This window comes from Dendrobium catenatum, unplaced genomic scaffold (assembly GCF_001605985.2).
Source record: "Dendrobium catenatum unplaced genomic scaffold, ASM160598v2 fragScaff_scaffold_536, whole genome shotgun sequence".
Lineage (NCBI taxonomy): Eukaryota > Viridiplantae > Streptophyta > Magnoliopsida > Asparagales > Orchidaceae > Dendrobium > Dendrobium catenatum.
In genome coordinates, this window is record NW_021318998.1 from 1,143,999 (window position 1) to 1,167,957 (window position 23,959).

The following is a 23,959-nucleotide window of genomic DNA, read 5'->3' on the forward strand; positions in this document are numbered from 1 at the left end:
CATAAAAATGTAACTTATATCTAACTATACAATATAAATTAATAATAATGTATATTAAATTTATAAATTTATATGTAAATTAAATTTATATTAAATGTAAATCAAATTCAAGAATTGAAAGTGTTTAAATTTAAAATTATATAAAATATTATTAATAGATATTTTTTTATTTTTTAATCACAATTTAATATTATTGCATGATTATTAGATCATTATTATTTCTTTTAGATCATATTTAAATTATTTTAATATTTATTACATCATCCGGTTTAACTCATACCGAATCATTGAACCTTGCACATCTCCTTACGGTTCGATTTTCACAACCTTGAATATAATACATGTTAATGTAATTCCTCATCTAGAAGGAAAAAAATTTACATTTTGCAGGTGCGGTACTAACTAGATCATGAGACCAAACCCTACCCTTAGATGAACCCACAAGTATTCAATCTCTCTCTACTGAAGCCTAGAAAGGTTCCCTTAAACCCATATTCCACTAATTAGCCATATATCCAAGCAAGTAATAATTCTTTTTATATTATCCCCTTGGTAAAATACAGTCCAATAGTCTTGAGCGTGCTTGATTAGTAAAATATATTATCCTTTAACTTAAGCATTACTTTAACTCTGCATACGAAGCTTAAGCCCAAGAACCATTCTTGTAATCCCATCAAGTATGTAGATCACTGGCTACTTAGTGGACAACAAATAGTGGTTCAAAGAAGATGATTCACCAACTGTTTGGCATGGTGACCAAGAGTCCCCACCACGCAAGGTGTGGCTCCAAACCCATCCTCAGACACCTATGCATTTTAATGTAAGTTTTCTAGCTTCATCTTACTTTTTACATAAAGAAAAAAAAAATCTTACTTTTTACATAAAGCGTCATGAGTGAAATGATATTAACCAAAATTGCTTTTTATATTGTTAGCGCAACAAAGCAACCAAGGTAAAAAAATAGAATATGAAAGTAAAACAATTTGGATGTTTCAAAGATATCTCAAAAAGAACAAAAAAACTTAGCAATAATACTTACATTTTCTAATATGGGAGTCTCATATAGTTCGACAAACTTCTCCCGGAGTATTCTATTCATTTCATCAACATCACAAGCATGCGTCCAATATGAATCATGAACTCCTGCAATCATTGGAGAACAAACCAACATTAGAAAAATTTCATAACAAGATCGAGCTTTCGGCTATCAACATTAGAATTTTCAAAATGAAATGCCATAGAGTGGGGCATGTTGAATGCAGGAAGAACATAAGAGTGAAATAGATAATCATCAATCAATATTTGATTAAAAATATTAGGGAACCACACAACCGCTATAAATGCATCACCGGAAAAGCATAATCAAACACAAGCAACCTGCAAAGTTTAGTCCTGCCTTCTTGCAGGCAACTGCAGTCATCATCATATGGGATCCATCAAGTGAATGAACAAAATTTGGGGGGAAAGCTGTTCTCTGCCGCTTTACCATGACCTATAAAAAAAAGATAGGATGAAAGACTTCATATGGAAATAAAAAAGTCACTCATTAAGCATTGATCATAAATGTTCATTTGGGGGAACGGGCGCCGGGGGAGGGGATTAAGCAGAAAGTTTACAGTATCAAAGTGAAAAATCAGTACAACATAACTACTTGGAAGAGGGCAGTGCCAACCTTGTCAGTGTCCTGCTGCAAGCTCAAGACTTGAAGTGAAGTTTTGATCTGTGGAATTATTTGTGGTTAGGAATAATTTTACTTAACTTTCCTTTCTTTATTGACAAGTGGTTAGATAAAAGATATTGATAAATAACACAGGAAGGGATACAGCTTACAATATGCCGGCCTATTTTTCGGTAAGGTTGAACAACAGGCAAGCCAAGAGGTGTGGTCCATCTCACTGTCTGATTTTCAGAAGCAATCAACTGTCATGATCACAAGGTTTATTAAGTAAGCCATATTAAGGATAAGGAAAAGTTATAGATAATACTAAATAAGTGAAACGGGGCAATTGAATAATTACAGATGTAAGATTCCTTATGTTTAAGCATGTTTTGATAGGTTATTCTCTATGGCTTTGATACAAGTTTCCTGATTGTTGAAATACACTTGTGGATTATGGTTTCACACAAAAAATTGGATAGGCTTTTGGCTCGAATAGAGCTTGGATCAATGTCAACAAGCAAATTAACAAGCCAAGTCTTCACCCATTAAAAGCCAGGATGGATTAAATCATTTTCAAAAACTGAATGTTTTAATGTTTTATTATACCGATGGCAGATAGAATGTGAAAATTCCATTTTCATATAACAGTTGAAAAACCAACAAAATCTCTAAGAACATAACAATTGATGCCATGTGACTTAGAAATAGAAATGTCATTGTTATTGCAAAAAAATTATTTAATAGGTCATTTTCCTTGTTTCTTTTGAAGCGGTAGTTTAGTGATTAGGTTGCGTAGGGGTACTAGGTGTTTTCCTATAAATACTCTCTTGTTATGTCATAAAGGGAGTTTTTTTATGGCTTATTTCAGGTTTCCTAACTTTTGTATGGAGTTCCCGAAAGTTTGGATTAGATTTCCCTTTACCTTGGAAGGAGGTGGGGAAAAGAAGTCATAGTGGGGTCCAAGAGGCTGCTAAGATTGATTTGCCAAGGCCTTCTCCTTTGGCTGCCCTAGGCCTGGCCATTGATTTCCAAGGCTGAAATGGGTAATCGGTGGCTGTCCAACGGGGCTGAAACAACAATTCCAGCAGCACAGTAGCTGGTGCTTGTCAGGTTCATCTCAGGAAGGAAACGAGGAGAATTTCCAGCAACAGTTCTCTTAGAAATTCATATTCATGTGGGGTCTCCAAGATGCCCCAGTCAACTAATTGTATGATAGCCTGTAACCTATCCATATCTTTAATGTTATTGATTGATTCCATTTATTAAAAATAAAAATAGAAAACTTTCCTCTCAGCTTTCTTGATTTCAGAATAATGCCCTTAAACATAAGGAACCAAGAAATTGCCCCACTTGTATAAAGAAGCGTTGGACTTCCAGCATTCCTAAAGAAAATTACAGCAGCCATGGAAGACGAACAGGCATGAAAGCAGAACGTGGAATTGACAATAAAATTAGTATCAGGAAATCCAAAGCAGCCCAGCAGCTTTTATTAAACACTGATTGATCTACCGCGTATATTCTCTTTTAGCCATAAACAGACAGAAATTCTTAATTCAAGAAAAGACACTCATCCCGTTTTCTATTTTTCACCTATTTGGTTCATCCTAAAGTCTTGTTTTTTTCTGAACAGTTATATACTATAGTGTGTTTTTTTCACTTTGGTAGGTGAGCTGGAACAATTCCAGCCATTGGTTTGCGCAATTTGACAATATGGCGGACGTTCTTTCCTTCAAAACCGCAAGCTGGCACAAGCTGATGTTTTTTGGGAGTGAAAACAAATTAAGAAACTGCCTTAGTTCAACATTAAGGAATGATCTGATCAATTCTTAGATTGTTTTATTTATTTGTGTTATCACTGATGAGAGAAGGTATATCTAGGGTTTCTTGTGCTTCAAAGGGTACTTGGATGTAATTGTGTAATTTGCTTTAATATAAGTTCATTAGTACAATTCAAATCTTTCCAGTCTTATTATTGTTTATAAGTGGAGAAATTATTCCGTGCGGAGTACGAACAGGAACTTCCCGTCTAGATTGTGAGTGTACACATTATGTACAAATTGTGTGTACACAGTTTGAACCAAACTGTATACAAAAATTATACTCAATGTACACAGTGTGTACACTCACAGTCCGGATAGGAACTCCGTACGGAATAATTTATCTTATAAGTGGCATTAAGTATTTTCTGCAGTGAGAACCAACAAAAACCAACATACAAGTTGAATTCTAAATTTTGGACAAATAGTCGGTGCAAATGATGCATTTTGCAGTTCGTCCTGTACTGGTCATAGGCCACTAGAAGCATTCTACTGCAAATTGCTTGACAAAAACTAAACAAATTATTAAAGTCCAACCTTTGCACAATCGCCAAGCCAGGTCATGATAGCACGTGCAGCTTCAAACATCTCCCCCAGTGCAGTCAATGTGATCTGCCAATAAAACATAAATGCATTAGGAATTAGAGCTTAGGCCAATTAGAAAAACCAAAAAACAAGAGCATCGTTACTTACTCTAGCTGCATAGCAAGATGCTCGAAATAATTGAGTATCATCTATAATAAGCCCCCTCTCTTTCAGCCTTCTCTTTATTTGCTCACGTGCACCGATATAGGTAACACCATATACTGATGTCATAACAGTCTGCTTCACCATTTTTCTATCCACCTGTGTAAAGTCAAGTAAAAAGGTCGACCAACAAAAATTCTGATTTTCCTCTACTCATAACAGTTTAGAAGAGTCACTGATGGCTAAACAACAAGTATAAAGAAAGACATGAATCTGATAGGAAATAGTAGGAGAAACAGAAAACAATTGCTTAAATCAGAATCTCAGCAATCTCGCATGACAAAAGAATTGACTGTTTACCCCTCATTGGGCCATACGTTTAAAACAATGACAACTTTATCGAGTGTTATGTACCACCTAGTAATGAAATTATTGCCCTTATTCACAATAAAGCTACATAAATGTTCATATGAATGCATTGCCAAACAAACACTCAATAGGGTTGCAATTCCAATGAATATATTAAACTTATCCAAGCAAGTTTAATAACTTGAAATATGATACCATGGAAACCGGTACATCACCGGCATAAAGCATTACAATGTATCACTTCAAAGAGATCAAAATTATGGTTAAGAAAATTAAAGGGAAAAAACCATACTAACCTGGCCAACAAGTATTCTGGCATGAAAAGCATTTGGATCAATAGCAGGGTCTTTATCTGAATCTCTCAGCATAATTTCAAGCACTCTAATTGAAATCAAAATAACTTTATGAGATCTATTGAGTGGGCTATAAATAAATAAACTTTCATAACATTCAAAGCACAAATTAAGACATATGCAGCCATCAATAAAGAGAAAATACATGCTAGTAAGGGTAATTGTTAAATAGATCAGAACCATGATTTTTCTAGCTAACTTATTAATATCAATCTCAATGTTTGAACATTATGTTGCGGAAAGGAAGATCAAAACAATGATTTTTCAAGCAAGAAAGACAAAGATTGATGGTTACCTCCTTGCTTCTTCAACAACTTGTAGTCCTCCGTCGCAATCCTCTACTCTTTTTTTTCTAACACAGCTGCTCCAATCGAAACCTACTCGCATCTCCCGTCGATTATATCTCCTTTCACATTACGGTTTTTTGTTTAAGGGCAGAGCGTTCAAAGGAGCCAAGGAGGAGGGGGGAGGTCAAATATAATGCTTCAACATTTTGTCATTTCGGGCATTTTAATTTAATTATTAGCTTATGATATGTAAATAAATAAATATTATTTATAATTTCATTTATTCAACTATATGCTAATATATTTAATGAATTTTAAATAAAAAATTGGGATTCTCGTTCATCTTCAAGGACGGTAGAATGTCTTGATTACTAACCCCTAAATAAAAACTAAAAGGAGGGTTGCTAAAATGTCAAATTGTTAACTTGCTCACCACTTAGAGGAAGCTAATATGACAAACTCTTAAAAGGAGCTCAAAGTGAGAGGGTACTAGGGCTTTAATGATAGTAGTTTGAGCCAACTAGCAATAGGAGGAGCTTTCTTGAGAAATTTTTCTCACAAAGAGTATCATGCAAAATTATCTTTCCTATGAAATAAAAAGATCTTGTTAATCAAAATGATTTGTTAAGGACTTTACTATTTTAAGAAATTGTCTATCCGGTCCCTAAGAACATAAGAAAAAACATAAAAAGTACCGATTCATTTTACTTTGGGCACAAAGGCGAGAAGCCTATTGGCCAAAGTTGACCAAAATTATATAAGCCAAAATCCATAGTGAGGTTGTCAAGCAAAGAGCTCTCAAAAGAATCACCAAGAAGGGGTGAGTTCTCAAGGAAAGTCGACAAAGCAACAAATTCCTAAGAAAAAACAAATTCAACTAAGGTTAATCAAAACAAAAGAGGAAAGTTCCCGAAACAATTTGTCAGGACAAAGACTCTTCGAGAGTGAAAAAGTCAACCATAACTAATTGCACTAAAAGGGGTGACCTCAGAGAAATTATAGATAGATGAACTTAGAAACACAATAACTTCCTAAGAATAAAGGAGGCCAAACCTGACCCAAATAAAATGGATCAACCGCCTTCAAGAGGTCATTGAGAGCTAAATTGTCAAGAGAACTTGCCAAAAAATATGATTTCTCAAGGTAAGGCAATAGCACGCCAACTTCCTGAGAAGAAAAAAACTTAGTTGAGACCAATTGGATGATGTGACCAAAGATGACAGGAAAACACAAAAGGGAAATGAATTCCCTAAGGAAATCCCCAAGAGCCAAGTTCTCGAAAATTGATCGGAAATAATTAGTCAAGGGTAAAAATGGGTCATCCTAAGCAAGAGTCAACTGGGGTTTTAATAGTTTTATCAAGTGATGGGTTTGTCTAGGTAAAGTATAATGTTAAATTTTAAGCCTGATGACCGAAAAGGGTTAAACTAAGCTATCGGCCATCTAGTCTAAAGCTTGGGGAAAGGGTTCCATCCTATGATGGTCTTTCAAACTAATCTAAGGTTTGGGTTAACTAGGACAAGGTCTTGAAAATAGACATCACATATAAGTTGACTCAGCATAATATATGAAGGTTTCGTGGTGCCAAATAAGTGTTCATCAGCCAGCTCGCCTATGGACACGAGCAACAATTCTTTGCTACCTCCTCGCATATGACAAACTTGAAACTACATGAAAATCACATGCATACACCCCGATTTATAGAAGCATATTTCTCCTTCATGGAACTTGCCTAGGTATGGATGCGAAAAAAAATATTTTTAAATTCACTAAAACTTCACTCCGCAATGCATGGGTGCAAACAAACTCGAGAATGAATAAAAAATTGAACACGCTAATAACACCAAAAAAGTGCATGGTGAGCAAAAAAAATATACTAGTGACCCAAATACAACTTAATTAATGTCAATGTAAAGTTGTGCACACAACCCTAAGAAAGTAAAATTGTCAATAAGAGCACAAGAATAAAGCCAAGACAATGTTAAAAAAGAGGGGGGCATGTTCTTGGAGGCAAAACTTGATTTAAATATGTGTGCTCTAAACATTCGCACTCGACTCCTTCAAAGAATGCTTATTTTGGGTCAAATTTTTAAAGGCATATTAGGTTGCATATAAGACACTACCCAAAATTTCACTCTCAATTTGTAAGAACTTTAAGATCCGGTAATTTGCTTATTGTATAAATAAACCCCTATGTTTAATTCTCTCTTTCCGTGACGAGAATAAATTATCGATTAGTAGGTGTTAAATGTGTATCTTATAAGAGGGATTTTAGATTTTTTAAAAAAATTATCACTTTGTTGATTAGATAAACTAAGATTCATAACAACTAAGGATGTTGGGTTGTTTACTACCACAACATGACCGAAGGATCCTTGTCGACAGTCATGGGTTTTGTCGTCAAAGGGAGTCTTATAGACTTAAGGCAGATGTTTGTTTAAGGAAACAACTTTAAGTTGACCCTAACTAACAAAGGGCTTTCTGTCATATCAAGTGTACTATATAATTCATTACAAAAGGGATTTGGGATCATGAAGGAACGTTTGGATTATTATCGTGACCATAATTTAAAGGTGTTATTCGAAGGAAAGGGGAAGGAGCCAACGAGGCTCTAGATAGGTGATCTCTACACCTTTTACATAGTCTTTTTTGGTGTATAGTTTTGGATGAATATAGAAAGCTGATTAGTAAACTATAAATTTAAGATTTTGGGTAGGTACAAGATTTATTTGAATTTTTTAGTAAAGTTATGTATTTTGTATTTATGAATATTATGCATGCTTCTGAATACTTAATCATGAGATATAATGTCACAAGTGGATTACAATATGTATAGCAATAGTATGGTTAGATTAATTTTCTACTTGCTTGATCCTAATAAATGTAGTTCATGATGGGCGTTAGTGGAAAGCGTATATGATCAGATTATCCATCTCTGTTATACTTCAAGTTGGCTAAAAAATTCAAAATGGTGTGTGACATTTTCAGGCAGATAAATTATAACCATTCAATTAAATCCAAAATAGAAGGGAAGAAAAGGGAAGCGTTGACGATCCATCATCTACATCACATACTATTTTATATAGGGCATGAGTTTCCGAAATACAACGATCAACATTTAGCACAATTTGATAAGAACTTCAAAATTTTATTTAAAGAAATACCAAAAAAGCACTTTTTGGATTATACAAACAAGCAAAATGACGTCATCTTAAACTTGACAGAGAAAGAAAACATGAATTTTCCAAATATTGCCGATAGAACTTTCTAACTCGGTTACCAACATATTTTTCTTTTAAATCATAAAGGCAAACTGAGAACGGAGTAAAGAATAACAAATAAGGTACAACCTCATACCTAGCAGCTATTTCAGAGTAGACATCCGCAGGCTTTTCTCCATTGACCAAGTTCACCGAGGTAGCCCCTAACTGAAAATTTCAGGTACCAGAGAAGAAGAAAACAAGATTAATAAGCAAAACCAAGTGCTCGGTTAGAAAAAAGCGTTCAAGAACAACATAAAGGGTTGAAAGGATCTCATCTCAACTATGACATGAGACTAGCTGAACAGTTTCCAAGAAGAGAGGGAAAGGGGTGTAGGGGGGGTTATTGACAACCGTGAAAAAGCATTGTTCCTTTCCCTGAAGCCTAAACCTAAAGGGTCTATTTGGAAAAGGGATATTAAGTTGAAAGAAAATGAAAAGAGGGCTGAAAAATCTCAAATCAAAGGTTATTGATTGAGATTCAACCCATAAGCTAGTATTTCATTTTATTTCCTTCACTCTCCTCCAATCCAGACAGCCAAAATGAATTGGAAATCATAATACTATAATTACATTATGTATAGCAAAAGAGCACTCCCTATTCTGGATTGCTTATTTTTAACACTAGGTTTTTTTAACGCATTTTGCCTCTTTAGGCATGTAATGAAAGGACAGATGCAATCAAAAAACAAAAAAAGCCAGACAGAAGCACTTTATATGATCATTATCAATAAATTAAGAATAAATCTGAATGCTTATATGATTATATCTCATAAAGTTTCATATACTTAATTTAATAATCATGCATTCTTTCATAATTTGACAGGGATGGAAAACATAACTTTTTTCCCGCTTTTCTAATGATCTAGTGATGTGTACTACAAGTGACCCATCAACATCCATGAACCTCAATTCAAGATTGCTTTACAAGCCAGCCCAAATAGATGGTAGATGATTCCTTAAACCAAATTTCTGGCTGTATAAGCACTACTCCATAACCATTATCTCGTTCTTATTGACTGAACTTAAAAGTTTAAACATATCATGATCAACAACCAACCAAACATTCAAAATAATACAATTCAGGAATACATACCTTGTCTCTTCCAAGAGCCGCATAATGTTGAAGACCATTACAGGAACCATCCTGAATAAAATAGAATATAAAAAATCAAAGTTAACACAAATGAGTAATACCATATGGCATGCTGAAGATTGGATTAAGCATTGTGCAACAAAATAGAAATAACAATAACATTAATTAAGTAGACAATCTGACAGTGTCATCATTCACCATCCAGGTAGAACAAAACAATATTTAAAACAAATCAAGAATAACTTCCATTCTAGAATTATCACTGTACCTCAGAAGATTCATGGAATATATTTGCATTTGTATTTTGTTAGGTTGAGTCGAGTTTAAAGTGATCAATTTCACACGAGTTTAAAGTGATCAATTTCACACGAGTTTAAAGTGATCAATTTCACACAAATGATATTAATGTTGACCTCTATGTATTAACCGGTAGAACAAAAAAAAAATCAAAATCATACCCAGCGGATCCACAATATCCGCCCGAAATCCCGGATGGAATCCTCGTATCCGTCGAGAAGCCGTCCAAATCCCCGAAATTCCGCCGAGGTACTGTACATCAGCGCCGAATCGGTCGCTTCTCCGTATTCCCTGCGTGAAATCAGCTCTCGATCGTAGCCCCGTTCTCGTCGTTAAATACCGAACCAACACAAGCTTTTGTTCTCGGCTCTTCTCCCGTTCGATCCCACACGACTCTCTCCCACTGCCGAGCTCCAGTCGCTACTCCTTCCTTCCCGCACTCAAGTCCCGAGCTCCTCCCTCTCCCGATCGCAAACCCGACCAAGCTCCTCTAGATCCCGTCTCCTCCCTTCGTCTCTAAGCCGCAGCAGACCCGAACTCCACCTCTGCTCTCGTCGATCTCCATCCCGACCCCATTGCTCCTTGAACCGAGAGAGAGAGAGAGAGAGAGAGAGTTTATAAAATTATATTAAGCAGCAATGCGACATTGTATTAATGTGTTATGTAATCATGAATTAATGTGTGTTAGTGTGTGTGTATATATATATATATATATATGTTCATTTACCATATATCAAAAATGGAATTGATTTCAAGCGAGCCGTCTTTCAATTTAGAGCAAATCGATTTTGATTCGACTGAACTTCAAGCAAGAATCAGGTGAGTTTTAAATTTCAAACATAATCAGTAGCCCTAGGCAAGAATCACTGGGGTATGTACAAACACCCAAGTACTCTGTTAAAAAATGGAGATGGAGTAGCGGATCATTAACAAACAACTAAAAGATGTCAGGTCACCTGATGAACAGGTAAGTGTGAAATTGTAGAGCCTGGAGCTGGATTTCTTAATGCCTTAGCAAGATGTTTACAAACAGCCAGACACTGAAAGGGATCTTCAGCTCCTAACCACCACCTTCTACCTTCAAGTGGTCTATCTGCAGAGTCAAATACATCCTCCAAGTGATTTTCAGCGAATGCTATGCGTCCATCAAGTGACAATTTGTCCACACCACCGGCATATAGATTAGCGAGATGTATCTTCAACCATCGCAACCCTGAAATTCCAAGAGGGCGTCCCTCCGCAAACTCGAGAATTCCTCTACACAAATCAGAGCCAAGGTGATTTAAATATGGGTGCATTGGATATGCACGACCTCTAAAGTCAAGGTTATGAGGGTAGTAGAAGCCCTCCTCCTCTTTCATCTTCCTAGCCACCTGCCCAGAGTACAAAACAACATCAGAGATCTTTTATGCTTAAGGCTTTGTTTGGGATGACTTTTTGCTGCTTTTTAAAGCAGCTTTTTTTAAAAAAAATTTAATTTTGTATTAAAAAGCTGTTTTAAAAAGCAGCAAGAAAGCCGTCTCAAACTAAACCTCATCCTGCAGCAATAAAATTAAGGAATCTCTTACAGAAAGTTTAAGTTCCACATCACACCGTTGAGAATGCATTTCGGTATTCTTCTTTTTGGCCGAGTGCAGTAACCACTTCCATTTTTTAATTTCAGACTCATCTTCTGTCTCAGGCTTGTCTGGAAGTGGGATCTATACATAGAAATAATGATTTGCTGGAAAATCAGATGACTCAAAAACTAGAAACAGGTCTAACAGAATGATTAATTTCCAAGATGGTTCTATTAGAAGCAGATTGTAGCATGCAAGAAACAATAACAGCTCGAGAACCTATCACAAATAGTGAGCAGAGCTTACATTTTCACGATCAACCAAATCAGCTAGGCGACCTCCACTAGACCATATTCTGTCAACGACGTTAAGGACTTCCTTGTTGATCCTCCATTTGGTATTGCCAAGTGTATTCAAGGCCTGATGTAAGTAAAATCTTCTTGATGAAAAATGAAAAGCTAGTTCTATTTTTTTTAATCAATATTATTTTAAAAAGACAGTAGCAAAAATGTCATATTTTGGTTTGAGAAATAAAAGATAATCTGGAAAATACTAAAAAAAGTATGATAACTACATAAAAATGAATGAGAAGGCACACACATAAATTGGAAGGGCAAGAGGAAGAGAGTTAGAGAGAATGCCAGAAAAACAGAATGCAGTTTAGACCTCTATTCCCGGTGAAACAAAGTCTCAGAATAGGCAAGTGCAGAGTCTTTCAAATGGCATTGGAAGTTCAGGAATGAACAAACTGGAAAATAGTTCATTGATCCAGAAACATGACATGAACTGCAGCTCATTCCATGGAGAGATAGAGACAGAGAGTTACAAACAAAATAATAAGTTTGTCAAGTAAATTTGCACAAGAAGTATTTTTTTATTCAAGATAATGAAAGATATATCGAAGAACATTCTTTCATCACCAGCAAATACATCTTTATCCAAATGATAAGGGATCATCTTTTTAAACCCTTATTTGCCATGCGTTTGGTGTAAGTTTTAGTTTCATTTTCGTTTTGATCTATCCCCTTCTTCTTCCCTGCAATTTCATGGTAAAAAAACCTACATTCCTAGTCCTAACACTTCTGCCCATCTTACATGGCTAAATTTACATTTTGAAATACCACTTAAAGAGTATACTGAAGGATCTAATTCAAAAGATATACAGCATTGTCAAAGTATTATTAAATATCATGTATATATTGGGGTTGATAAAATGTTGAAAATGCTCATGAGGTACTTTTGCATTAGTTTATTTGCTTTAGCTTTATTAATCATTTTTAACTTAAAAACAATATTGATGAACCTCAAAAATTGGTTGCAGCTGATCTCTTGAAGTCCTTTTAAATGCTTCACGTTGTTGCCTGCATCCGTGAGTTCTCATGATGTAAGATGGCAAAAACAGATGTGCGCCTTTATCATAACTGCAAAAGATCTCATGAAAATATTAGAATAGTAAAACAATAAATCAGCAAGCTTTTCTTTGAGTAGAAAAGATAAAATCTCAAAAAACTGTGCACTTTGCTGAAAAAGAGACTAAGGTTTTGTTTGGGACCACTTTCTTGCTGCTTCTTAAAGTTTTTTTCTAGTGCAAAAATATTAATTTTTATACTAGAAAGCTGCTTTAAGAAGCAGTAAGAAAGCCATTCCAAACGAAGCTTAAGCAATCAAATAATGCATGAAAAGTTTGCTTTCATCTATTAGTGAATATACAGGTATTGCAAGTTGTTAGTGTTCACATTTTCTAGTCAAAAGATTTATCATTCAATGCAGAAGAGCTTAAATAAATTGAGAAGATAGAAATTCATACCCTGACCAAATTACTGGAGGAACCAGCATTGGCATATATGGCATCACCATGTGTCTTGCCTATAAAAAACACAGCCTTAAAAACATCCCAATATAAAAGAGCCTCCATGGTTCTTACAAAAAAAAGCCAAAGTGGGAGATTAAGATGATTATAGATGCAAGCAATGATGAAAATGCACTTACAGTTCTGTCAAGCCCTTCATAAATTAACGGATCGCATTCAATAACTCCATACCTTCTACATAACTTCCTATGGTTTCATAAGTAAATGAAAACTCAATAAAAAAAAAAATCAAGAGCGAAAAAATACTATGCAGAACTTGTTTAAAAAGTAAAAACACTTACTTTTGCTCCCTTCTGAAATTTCTAAGTGAGTGTCGAAATGCAGGACGAACATCTGTATGTCCATCAGGTGACTGACTGGCAGGAGGTTGTATGTAAGCCGTCTCAATCAACAATTGGATCAATCGACTTCCCACCTAAATTAGAGTAAATACAAAGACCAAAGCTAAGGTGAGGGCCTAAGACCATAGGGCAACGCAGAAGAAAAAGGGAATACGAAATTGCCAAGCTGGAGGTAGGATCTGAATGCAGACCTTGGCCTGAAGATCCAGGCCCCAAGGCCTAGAATTGTCCTGTTCCTTAGCTATCTTCCTTACTAAGGGTAGTTTTTGCCTTTTGATCAAATTTGTAACCTTCTTCCTCAGATATTCTTGTTCTTTGGTTACGTTATCATCTTCTATGCCTTCCTTTTTCTTCTCCCTCTTAGTCTTTTTTCTTGTTTTCTCCAAAAGTTTCTGGATCTTAGCCTGATCCATGCCAGTAATAAAAGCAAAAACACTGCATAAATTACTATCCAATTCAATAACTCAAATGTAAATTCTTAACAAAGAACTGAAAATACTATATGAATAAAATATATGATAGAATGCAAGACATGTAGGATGATTTAGTCATCTAGAAAGAGAGGAGTGTGGCATACTAAAGTACAACAGCCAGACTATGGAACTACAAGATTTCTAGTTTCATTAATATTCAACTGAAATGGATTCACAACCCAATAAAAATCACATACGAATATATCAAAATATACTTAAAACATAATCGTTAAGATACTAAACCAAAATTGGATGGTTCTAGCGGTAACTATAGAATATGAAGTTTGTAAACTTGCACTTTTCATCAAGATCTGAGCTTAGAAATCCAGTTAAATTCCTGAACAGATGAAAACATAGTTATGCCGTGCAAACTTGACAAAGCAACCACATATTGTGAAATCTCTTTACAGTGAAACAGAACTCTTAAACTTCAAGGCATTTCTAGAAAGTTATCTTAAGAGGACAAAGTGGTGAGATTTGTTAAGCTAATACTTGAACCTATATATCTGGTGGATAATTCAAGCCTATGTGTAATCCTACGGACAATTAAATCAATTCCTTAAAACAGGAATTTCACCATCCAATTGTCAGATCTCTTAAGTACAATGAAGCATAAGTCCTAAACATCAAGGTGTGAAGGTTGGAGTTTCACCATGAACTCCCAAAATTAAGCATGCTCACGCTAGAGTACTCCAAAGATGGGCTATAAGGGAATCATCCACTCTTAAACTTTGCTCAATCATGCCAAAAAGCAACTAAGACCTATGGTAGCCACAAGCCACATTTGAGCATTTGAAGGAAGCCCAAAAATCAAATAGAAAATTGTGGTGTGTGAAATAGAAGGAACTCAAGCTGGGGCCAATAAATTAATAAATTGAAACGGATCAAACCAATAGGTTAATCCTAACAGATAAGGTCACTCCTTGTATATTAGGAATTCAAAACTGTGAGGCTGTTATCCACATTCATATGGACCATAACCCTTAATATAGCAAAAATTGCAAAGCATCAAACAAAAAGGAGGGATTTAGAAATGAGGAAGAAATCACTCACTTCCTGTTCAAGTGCCTCCCCAATCTTACACGCAGCGGTAACAACAAGAATACTCCCACTTCCATCTCCAGTCATCATTAAACCCATCATCTTATGCATTGTGATGACCGCCATCATATCTGCAGGAAGAAGATTAAAACAAGGAGCATAAGGTGTGCGACAATGTACATCCTTGCACAGCTCTTGCTCCTCAGCAATCTTATCCCTCAGAGGTTCAAACCAACCCAAGAACAAGGACTTCACATAAGGCAAATTTGGGGCAAGCTTCTTCTTGCACATCTCCTCCAATAGCTCCCTGTACTCCTTAGCAGCTTGCTCCCAAGCCTCCGTTTCAAGCTTAATCTGTCTGCGACGGAGCCTGTGGAACTTACGCGCGCTCATTAAAGCAGCCTGCTTTTTCCGTGCACTTTCTTCCGAACTCTCGATTGTTTTCAATTCTACGCAGGCTTCGACGTCTTCGTCAACGTCGGTGGAAACAACTTCCTCGGCGACACTAGCAAGACCCCTAATGAAGCCGGGAGGTTTTGCGATCGGGCACTTCAGATCATCCAATGCAAACAACAAAAAACGATTTTTTTGGCTAGAGAGAGAGAATTTGAGGTCCAATATCGCTTTTTTACTGCATGGGTATGGCTCTCGAGTGAGACCAATAAAGCTGGAGATGCAGCGATAGGAAGATCTTATTAGGTTTCGGGAGTGGAGTGAAGTTCTAGCGGCGAAGATCAACCACATATCTTTCGTGGGAACGGGGGTTGGGATCGAGTGGGGATTCGGAGCTTTTGGAATAGAATTTGGAAGGGAAAATCGAATTCTGATGGAACAGTTAGCGATAAGAATTAAGCCTGTGGATTGGCGGTTTATCGAGGGGGGTAAGGGCTGCGGGATTCAGCGAATGGAAGGGCGGAATTCATGAGAGATGCTGCAAACAGGGGAGCTGGCGGGCTCAGTCGCTCAGAGAAACAAAAGTTAATAAAACCCTCTTAAAACCTCCTTCGTCGTGGATTAAAGCTTGGACTCGAGAATTCATCATACTTTCAGGGTGCCGGTCTTTTTAGGTTGGAAGAAGTTCTTTTCAATTGTAAGCTGTATAGATGCATTGGTTAAGACCTTGTAAATTTGTATCTGTGACTAGAAATTGTGATTTAGGAAGGCCAAAGAATGGTAGAGAGATTGGAAATTTTCAATTGTAAGCGTCAATATAAGAAGTCTCACTCGAAAGATTCATGAGATTTTATACAAATCTAAAAGGCTTCAAATTTATTATTAATGTACAAATTTGATCAAATTGGGTGAAGTAGGATCGGTAGCACCCATTCTTTCTACAAAAACTAGCAATAGTGACAATCATTAATGCCACCTACTTTTAATCCAAAAAAAAACTATGAGATTATTGCCTTCTTAAGCATTACTAATAATCAGCATCAACTAATTTTTTTTAATCTCTAACCATCTCAATAACAATGGCAAGAGAACCACCACTTTTTGTTTGTTATGGATAGAATGAAGCTTCATTGAAACGTTTTATCAAAAGCCCAATTTTGAGTGAATGATTAGCTCTCCTAGATCTAGTGGTCAATATCATGAGCTTGGTTCAAGTTAATTCAATTTTGTTCGTATATGGGCAAAGTAAAGTTTTTTGTTTAGTATGTACTTTTGAGAATTAAGTGGATAGGATCACAATCATGCATAATATGAATGGTGTCTTATGCATCTCTGCATGCAAGGTGGAGAACAAGTGGATGAGACTATTAACCCCATGAGCTTAGTATACATTATATATGGTGATTCATATAGTGAATGTGCTTGTGTTTATGATTACACTATTTAAACCACTTTCATAGAATTGTGATTATCTTTTTCACCAACATCTCATGTGTAGAGTTACTTTGTGATGTTTTTCACCATGCAAATTTTATTACTTGAGATATTTATCATTATGCTCAGATCTTAATCATTCATTTTTGCTAACAATATCATATATTATGCACGTTTATAAACATATTTGTTTGCAACAATAATGTCAACATTACTTTGAAACTAAGCTTATTCTCATAATCTTGCATATATTAATCTTTTTCTTTGATTCCTAGCCCACTCCAAAATTTTAAACATTCATCCTTTTTCGATTTCTATTTTGAAGGATCCTTTTTAGCACAATAAGCTAGAAATTATATCCTTGACAGTAAACTATGTGAGATAGAAAGAGGCCTTAAAATAACTAAAGGATTTTCCTTGTACTAGAAATAACTATAGGAGGAAACCCTTCAATTAAAGGATTTGTTTCTCATCAAGGAAAAAAATTATCATATTTAACTCTAATTGGTCTTTTTAGTGCAACCAATGGTCAAAGCATAATTTTCCTTCCCATTTAATCAATTAATATGATTGATTATGAGAATTTCCAAAGTCAACCCAACATTAAACTCTCTAATGTACTATAAATCTTATAGTACCATTTGTTGATTTTCAAACAAATGATTTTGTTGCCTAGCCAAATTTCTTCTAATAAGTTTAGACCATTGAATAATCTTAGCATAGTTGTTCATTAGAATAGGTTGAACTTCATTAAGCCCTAGCTTTACCCAATAGAACCAAGTTAAGTTAAATTTAGCTTAAACTCAAAAATAATTTGGAATTGATATGCATGAAATTTTTCTACGACATCATAATCATATAAATACTATATCTCACAAGCATAATAAAATCAATACAAAAATGTAGCAAATGCAAATCCAAATTAATATTAAAAATATTCACTATGCATAAAAATCAATATTTGTCAAACCAGTGAGATATCCTTCATTTTGTCCTTACATTTCAAAACATAATATATTGAATGAAAATTACCACTTAAATGTAAAACTTTCCTTTTAATCGATTGATGTGATTGATTATGAGAATTTCCAATGTCAAATGAACATTAAACATTCTCATGTACCTTAAATCTTATAGTAACATTTGTTAATTTTCAAATAATTGATCATATTTCCTAGCCAAAATACTTATAATAAGTTCAGACCATTGAATATAAATGGCCCAAACATAGATGTTCATTAGAATAAGTTGTACCCTATTGAGCCCTAGCTTTACCCAATAGAACCCTACTAGGTCAAATTCAGTTTAAACTCTAAAAATAGAAGGAATACATATTGGTTAACCCTTTCTAGGCCCTAATAGATTATTGGAAACCTCATAAAACTAAAATAATCATTCTTGAGTTCTAATTGGATACCTTGACAAAATAAGACCAAAGCAAATCCATTTACCTTCATAAGACCAGTCCCTTTAATTTAATTAGCTATGGTGATTACAATCAATAAACCATAATAGTTTAGAAGAACTCGTTATAGGTGACCAAGACTTACTTGTATTTTATTTGGGTTGATTAGCTCTAATTTTACCCAACCAAGCCCAATTAAACCCAGAAGGAATTTTGAACTATTTTGTGACAAATTCAAGCCCAATTGATTTTAATGGAACCAATTAGTTTTAATTAATTGTTTCAATACTAATTAAGGAAAATTGATCATTAGATGCACTAAATCCAATTAGATATTTTCCAAAAAAAAAAGATTATAACTCTTAAGGGGATCCATGCACAATTGGATACTTTGAATAGACCATGTCAATCTATTTGACCATGAAAGGTTAAAACTAGTATATTTGATAAACCATTGACTCAAGTGGATGTAGAACCTCTCTAACTCCCAATCAAAGGATTCTCAACCCTCAAAAAATATTTTTAAGTGAACAAAAATCCTTAATCTCAATTGGCTACATGGTTTGGCTAATTTGTTAATCTAAAAATAAGGTTTGACCCAAGGTAAACCATTCATGGGTCAAATAGATCAAGCTAGCATTATCCTTCAAATTAGGTAATTAAATGGTTCTTTAGCTTATAATATAATGTTTTTAGATGAGACTCATCCTCGTATAAGCATATTGATTCATAAATTGAGCCAAGTAAGCTTAATTGACCCGTTTAAATTCGAAAAGGTCTTAAATCAAAATGGTTTTAATCAAAATGAGCCTAATTCCTTGAACATGGAACTATTAAGAGTAAATGTGACATGTCCTAATCTTGGTTAAACTAACTTGACCAAGGTTTGACCATGATTAGTAATGAAAGTCAAATTTATCCATTAATGGGAACACTTACACTTTCTAAGGTGATTTATCCCAACTAAACCACCAAAAATAATCAAACCATTGGAGAGTCAACTTCACTAGGGATGTTAGGAAGACAACCATAACTTGTTTTAACTCATTAAATCATCCAAGTTGGTCAATTTAGCAAAATAGGCCAACCTACCCATATAAGACCCAATTAGGATTATCTAATTTAACCTTATCCAAATAAAGAAAATTAACTGGAAATATTTTTCCATTTAAAAGCTAAAATGATATAAAAATCCCCTTAATAAATTTCACCTAGGTTAAAAAACTTAAATAATGGTCAATCATGGGCAAAAGTATGGTAAATAGATATTAAGGTTTCGTTTGGGATGACTTTCTTACTACTTCTTAAAGAAGCTTTTTAGTACAAAAAAAAATTAATTTTTGTATTAAAAAGTTGCTTTAAGAAGTAGTAAGAAAAGCCGTTCCAAACGAAGCCTAACACAAAGTATAAGTGTTCAATAAGAATCTTCCAAGTTCATACTATTTCACACCCTTCTCTGACAACTCACCAGCCATCTAATTCACTTGATCAAGGTAGATGGCAGCTAAAGAAACGCTAAAGCCATGGTTGAGCTCAACCAAATGGTTATAAAATCATACAACCATACGCATTGGGAGAAAGACTTCATCTTAATTAAGCTTTTACCAACTCACCCACACCCTTGTTACCTCCTTTAATAGCTATTAATAAGCTCCACCCATCACCACCAACAAAAATATCAAGCCTTTATCTCACTACATGGGGTCGGCTACATGAATCCTTTTTCTCCATTGTAATCTATTAAGAGTCAATTTCTCATTTAAATCTAATAAAAATGTCATTTCTAATATTTTATAACCAACTCTTTTTGGTCTAACTCTACCTCTCTTAACATAGGTTAAATCTAATACATTTATTCTCATAATCATATCATCAAAAGACCGATATTTTATGAGACCAAACCATATAAGACGACTCTCTAATCTCATATGCCACTGGAGCTCTAGAACATTTCACATATTTGCTCGTTTTACATTCTATCTCTAAGACTAATGCCACTCATCACTTGAGCATCTTCATCTCTACAACACTTAAGTGTATGCTTCTCTTTTTGTAATAGTCCGTATTTTGATTCTATCAAAATATTTTTTTTTCTAGAGTAATTATAAGTTCAAATAAAAAAATTGTATTTGCCATAACATAAATATTATAGTGTTTTAATTACATAATTTTATTTCATAATTTTTTGACACTCATGGAAATACTTAAGAAATTGATATTTATCGATACAAGTGAAGATTTTGGGACCATCAAGTGTTCATTTTGCAAACTAATTTCACCATAATTTATTTTGTATAATTTTTGAAGACTCAAAAGGATTTATATGAATTTTATACTAAAAATTAAACAAATTATATATTTAAATAAATATTATATTATTATGTTATTATAAATATCTTAAAGCATTACCTAAGTTTATTTAATCTCATTTCCTTTATTGCAGTCAGCTAACAGAGAAGAATTAGGAAAATTGAGAATGAAATATAGGAGAGAGAAAATAAAGCTAGGATTTAGTAGTTGTAGAGAGATTTATATCTATCAACTCTATTGGGAGATTTACTCGTCTCGTTGTAAGAAATTTATGTCTTATTTTTTATTTTAATAATTTTGTATTTTTTAAATTTTTTCAATCAAATTTGTATTTATGATACCAAATAATGATGATAATTTTTTATATGTAAAACTTTCACCACATAACTTTTTATATGTTATAGTGATTGAGATTATGAATATTTTGAGTATTTATTTAAGATTTTTTCAATTTGATTTTGAAAATGGACTGATTTTTATCTATTCAAAAAATTATATTTGATGTCTAAAAATAGTGCTTTGGTTCAATTAAGGTTTTAGAATGTTATTTTATACAATATCTAGTAATTTGATAAATTTTAAAAAATGTCATTTTTTGTTCAATAGTACTTTCTGTTGTCTACCATTAGACTATTTTGGCACTTCCTAAATTAAGACTAATTATACTGTATTTATTATAGTGAATTGAAAAGGTGTATAGAGCAATAGTTGGTTGCTATATTACTATTATAGTATTGTGATAATAATATGTGTGTGAGGAAAAATAAGTAAAGATTAGTTATTCATTAATGTTGGTTGGAGATTGATTGACATGTATATGATGGTGGGTGGATAGGTTTTTCTTTAAATATGTGGTTTGGTGCTCTCTCTATCCACCTTATAAAAATGACATCCCCGATATTTATCTTAATGATTCGGGCACAAAAATTGATATAAACCAAATCCATACGATCAAAACTTTAATCAAATCAAAATCCATCAAGGAAATTATACAATTATGCAATTCATTTAGTCATACATCCTTCACTTATGCAATGAAATGACATATCAGTCAATTATGTATGCAAAATACTGCACCTTAATTTACCCAATCTACCCGATGCACAATAAATTCTTATAACTATGGTAATAATCAATTCTTTCAATAATATTGCTCTGATATTAATTATGATGCTCCATAATCTAATTTGAAAGAATTATTTTTTTATCTTTTAATTTTTATAATTAGAGCTACATTATTTCTTTTATCAATATAAATAGCATAAAAATAATACTCTCGATTAAAATATCAATATATACATATACATTTATTTCTCCCAAAAATCATATAAAGTACTAAGGATCTATATAATCATATCACAACTACTTTGTCTTGTGTATAAAAGAATAACTAAAATAAAAGAAAAGGAACCTGAACCTGAAGCATATTGATCAATCTCATAGTCTTGTTTCCTTACCATGACTTAAAATCATTTCTCCACATATAATGAGTTAAACAGCCCATTAACAAACCAAAACTTATAACTGACATCAACATACGATAGAGAACTAATATGCATGTTAGTAGTCAAATCATAACAATAGATGCACATAATCATAGGATAAAATGTTAAAGAAATCAATAAACCAGTAGATGTGTTAAATAACTAAAATAATCATTATCATATCAATATTATAATTAATAGAGAAATTGTATAAAGCATCAAATCAAAATATCAGTAAAGATTGCCAAAATTTTATTAATATTGTAAAATTGGTTATAGTATCAAATCAATAATTTAATCATATGGTCAATTTATCACACTAAACTAATAAGAAATCATGGTTTAAGAGGTATTTTTTTCAGTATCATATCAATGTTAGTAAACTGTTGGCTCAGTAAATAGAGTCATCACTTTGTACGCCGATATAGTAATAATCTACTTATAACTCTCAATCACTGTATCACATAAATTAGTTAATGATAACACCAAACTATATATTTAAAGGAAAGCCCGTTGGCCCACCATAATGTATAAGTCAATCAGTCTCCAATCAACGTTAGTGAATAACTAGTTTTTGTTTATTTTTTTCTCACAAATATTATTATCACAGTACTATAATAGTAATATATTGATCAGTTATTGCTTAATCACATATCCACACTCCTTTTTAATGTATTGTAGTAAGTTAAGCATAATTATGCTTAATTTAAAAAGTGACAAAATGACCTAACAATAGGAAAAAAAAAATCTTACTAAGTAAAAAATTCATATTTTTAGAAATTTATTAAATTATCAGAAACTATATAGATCCTAAGTAGTGTATATATTTTTTTGGGGAAATAAATGCATATGTATATATTGATATTTTAATCGAGAGTTTTATTTATGTTGGTATTTATATTAATAAAAGAAATTAGGTAGCTCTTGTTGTGTAAATTAAAAGATAAAATAATAATTCTTCTAAATTAAATTATGAGGCATCACACTTTTAATAGCCAACATTCTACACCATAAAGCATTGTAAGTATCATCACAATCTTATAGAATTTTCCTTAAGTTTGAGGGGTACTTCTTTATTACACAACAGGCTTGATTCATTCCTCCACTTCAACCATCCAACAAGAATTCTACTAATAATATCCCCATCTATTTTACCATCACTCTAGACAATAGTGCCAAAATATCTAAAATGTGTACTCTTATTAATGACTTGATCATCGAAAGTCACAATCCCTCAATTAGATATATTACTACTAAAATTATACTGCATGTAATCAATTTTAGATCTCCTCAAAGAAAAAATCTTTAGACTCTTAAGTTGACCTCCATAATTCAATTTTACCTTGAACCCTCTCTAGTCTTATCAACAAGAAGAATATCATCAGCAATAAGCATATACAAGGGTACATTATCTTGCAAATGTCTAGTAAGAATATCCACGACTAAAGCAAAATGATATGGGCTTAAAGTCAATCCATGATATATGTAATCCAACTGAAATAGGAAAATATTTGGTCCAACCTCTTTATATTTGAACACAAGTAACAGCTACCGCATATATATCCTTAATGACTTGAATAAAAGCATTATTAACTCCTTTCTTTTCTAAAACTATCCATCGCACTTCCAATGGAATTTTATCATAAGCTTTCTTTAAATCTATAAATATCATATTTAGATCCTCCTTATTCTTCCTATACTTGTCCATGAAACCTCCCAATAAATGTATAGCTTCCATACTTGACCTACCCAACATGAATCAAAATTAAAATTTGGGAAACATTAGTATCACGTCGTAACCTATGCTTAATAACTCTCTCCCA

General features: G+C 33.5%; 1 protein-coding gene and 1 long non-coding RNA gene across 3 annotated transcripts in view; one reads left to right on the top strand and one right to left on the bottom strand.

The window, feature by feature from the left end:
• The window catches only part of LOC114579579, a 5,259-nt gene extending 2,309 nt beyond the window's left edge, over nucleotides 1–2,950 (top strand). The window contains exon 2 of the long non-coding RNA XR_003700647.1: nucleotides 2,529–2,950. This is a non-coding gene — a long non-coding RNA (uncharacterized LOC114579579). The remainder of the gene's footprint in view (nucleotides 1–2,528) is intronic.
• Nucleotides 1–16,262, bottom strand: part of LOC110107961 (DNA-directed RNA polymerase 2B, chloroplastic/mitochondrial) — an 18,601-nt gene extending 2,339 nt beyond the window's left edge. Inside the window, exons 1-18 of one of the 2 annotated variants that reach the window (XM_028694658.1) lie at nucleotides 15,123–16,262; nucleotides 13,788–14,000; nucleotides 13,537–13,670; nucleotides 13,375–13,441; nucleotides 13,193–13,251; nucleotides 12,689–12,806; nucleotides 11,692–11,805; nucleotides 11,395–11,526; nucleotides 10,783–11,199; nucleotides 9,530–9,580; nucleotides 8,531–8,601; nucleotides 4,830–4,914; nucleotides 4,171–4,323; nucleotides 4,015–4,089; nucleotides 1,831–1,920; nucleotides 1,673–1,720; nucleotides 1,378–1,492; nucleotides 1,040–1,143 (exon numbers count right to left, since the gene is read on the bottom strand). In XM_028694658.1, the coding sequence (XP_028550491.1) occupies nucleotides 1,040–1,143; nucleotides 1,378–1,492; nucleotides 1,673–1,720; nucleotides 1,831–1,920; nucleotides 4,015–4,089; nucleotides 4,171–4,323; nucleotides 4,830–4,914; nucleotides 8,531–8,601; nucleotides 9,530–9,580; nucleotides 10,783–11,199; nucleotides 11,395–11,526; nucleotides 11,692–11,805; nucleotides 12,689–12,806; nucleotides 13,193–13,251; nucleotides 13,375–13,441; nucleotides 13,537–13,670; nucleotides 13,788–14,000; nucleotides 15,123–15,854 (2,778 nt within the window). In that variant the 5' untranslated portion in view covers nucleotides 15,855–16,262. Of the gene's footprint in view, nucleotides 1–1,039; nucleotides 1,144–1,377; nucleotides 1,493–1,672; nucleotides 1,721–1,830; nucleotides 1,921–4,014; nucleotides 4,090–4,170; nucleotides 4,324–4,829; nucleotides 4,915–8,530; nucleotides 8,602–9,529; nucleotides 9,581–10,782; nucleotides 11,200–11,394; nucleotides 11,527–11,691; nucleotides 11,806–12,688; nucleotides 12,807–13,192; nucleotides 13,252–13,374; nucleotides 13,442–13,536; nucleotides 13,671–13,787; nucleotides 14,032–15,122 lie in introns of both variants that reach the window. The other variant, XM_028694659.1, reaches the window with a different exon arrangement.
• Nucleotides 16,263–23,959: the final 7,697 nt, after the last annotated feature.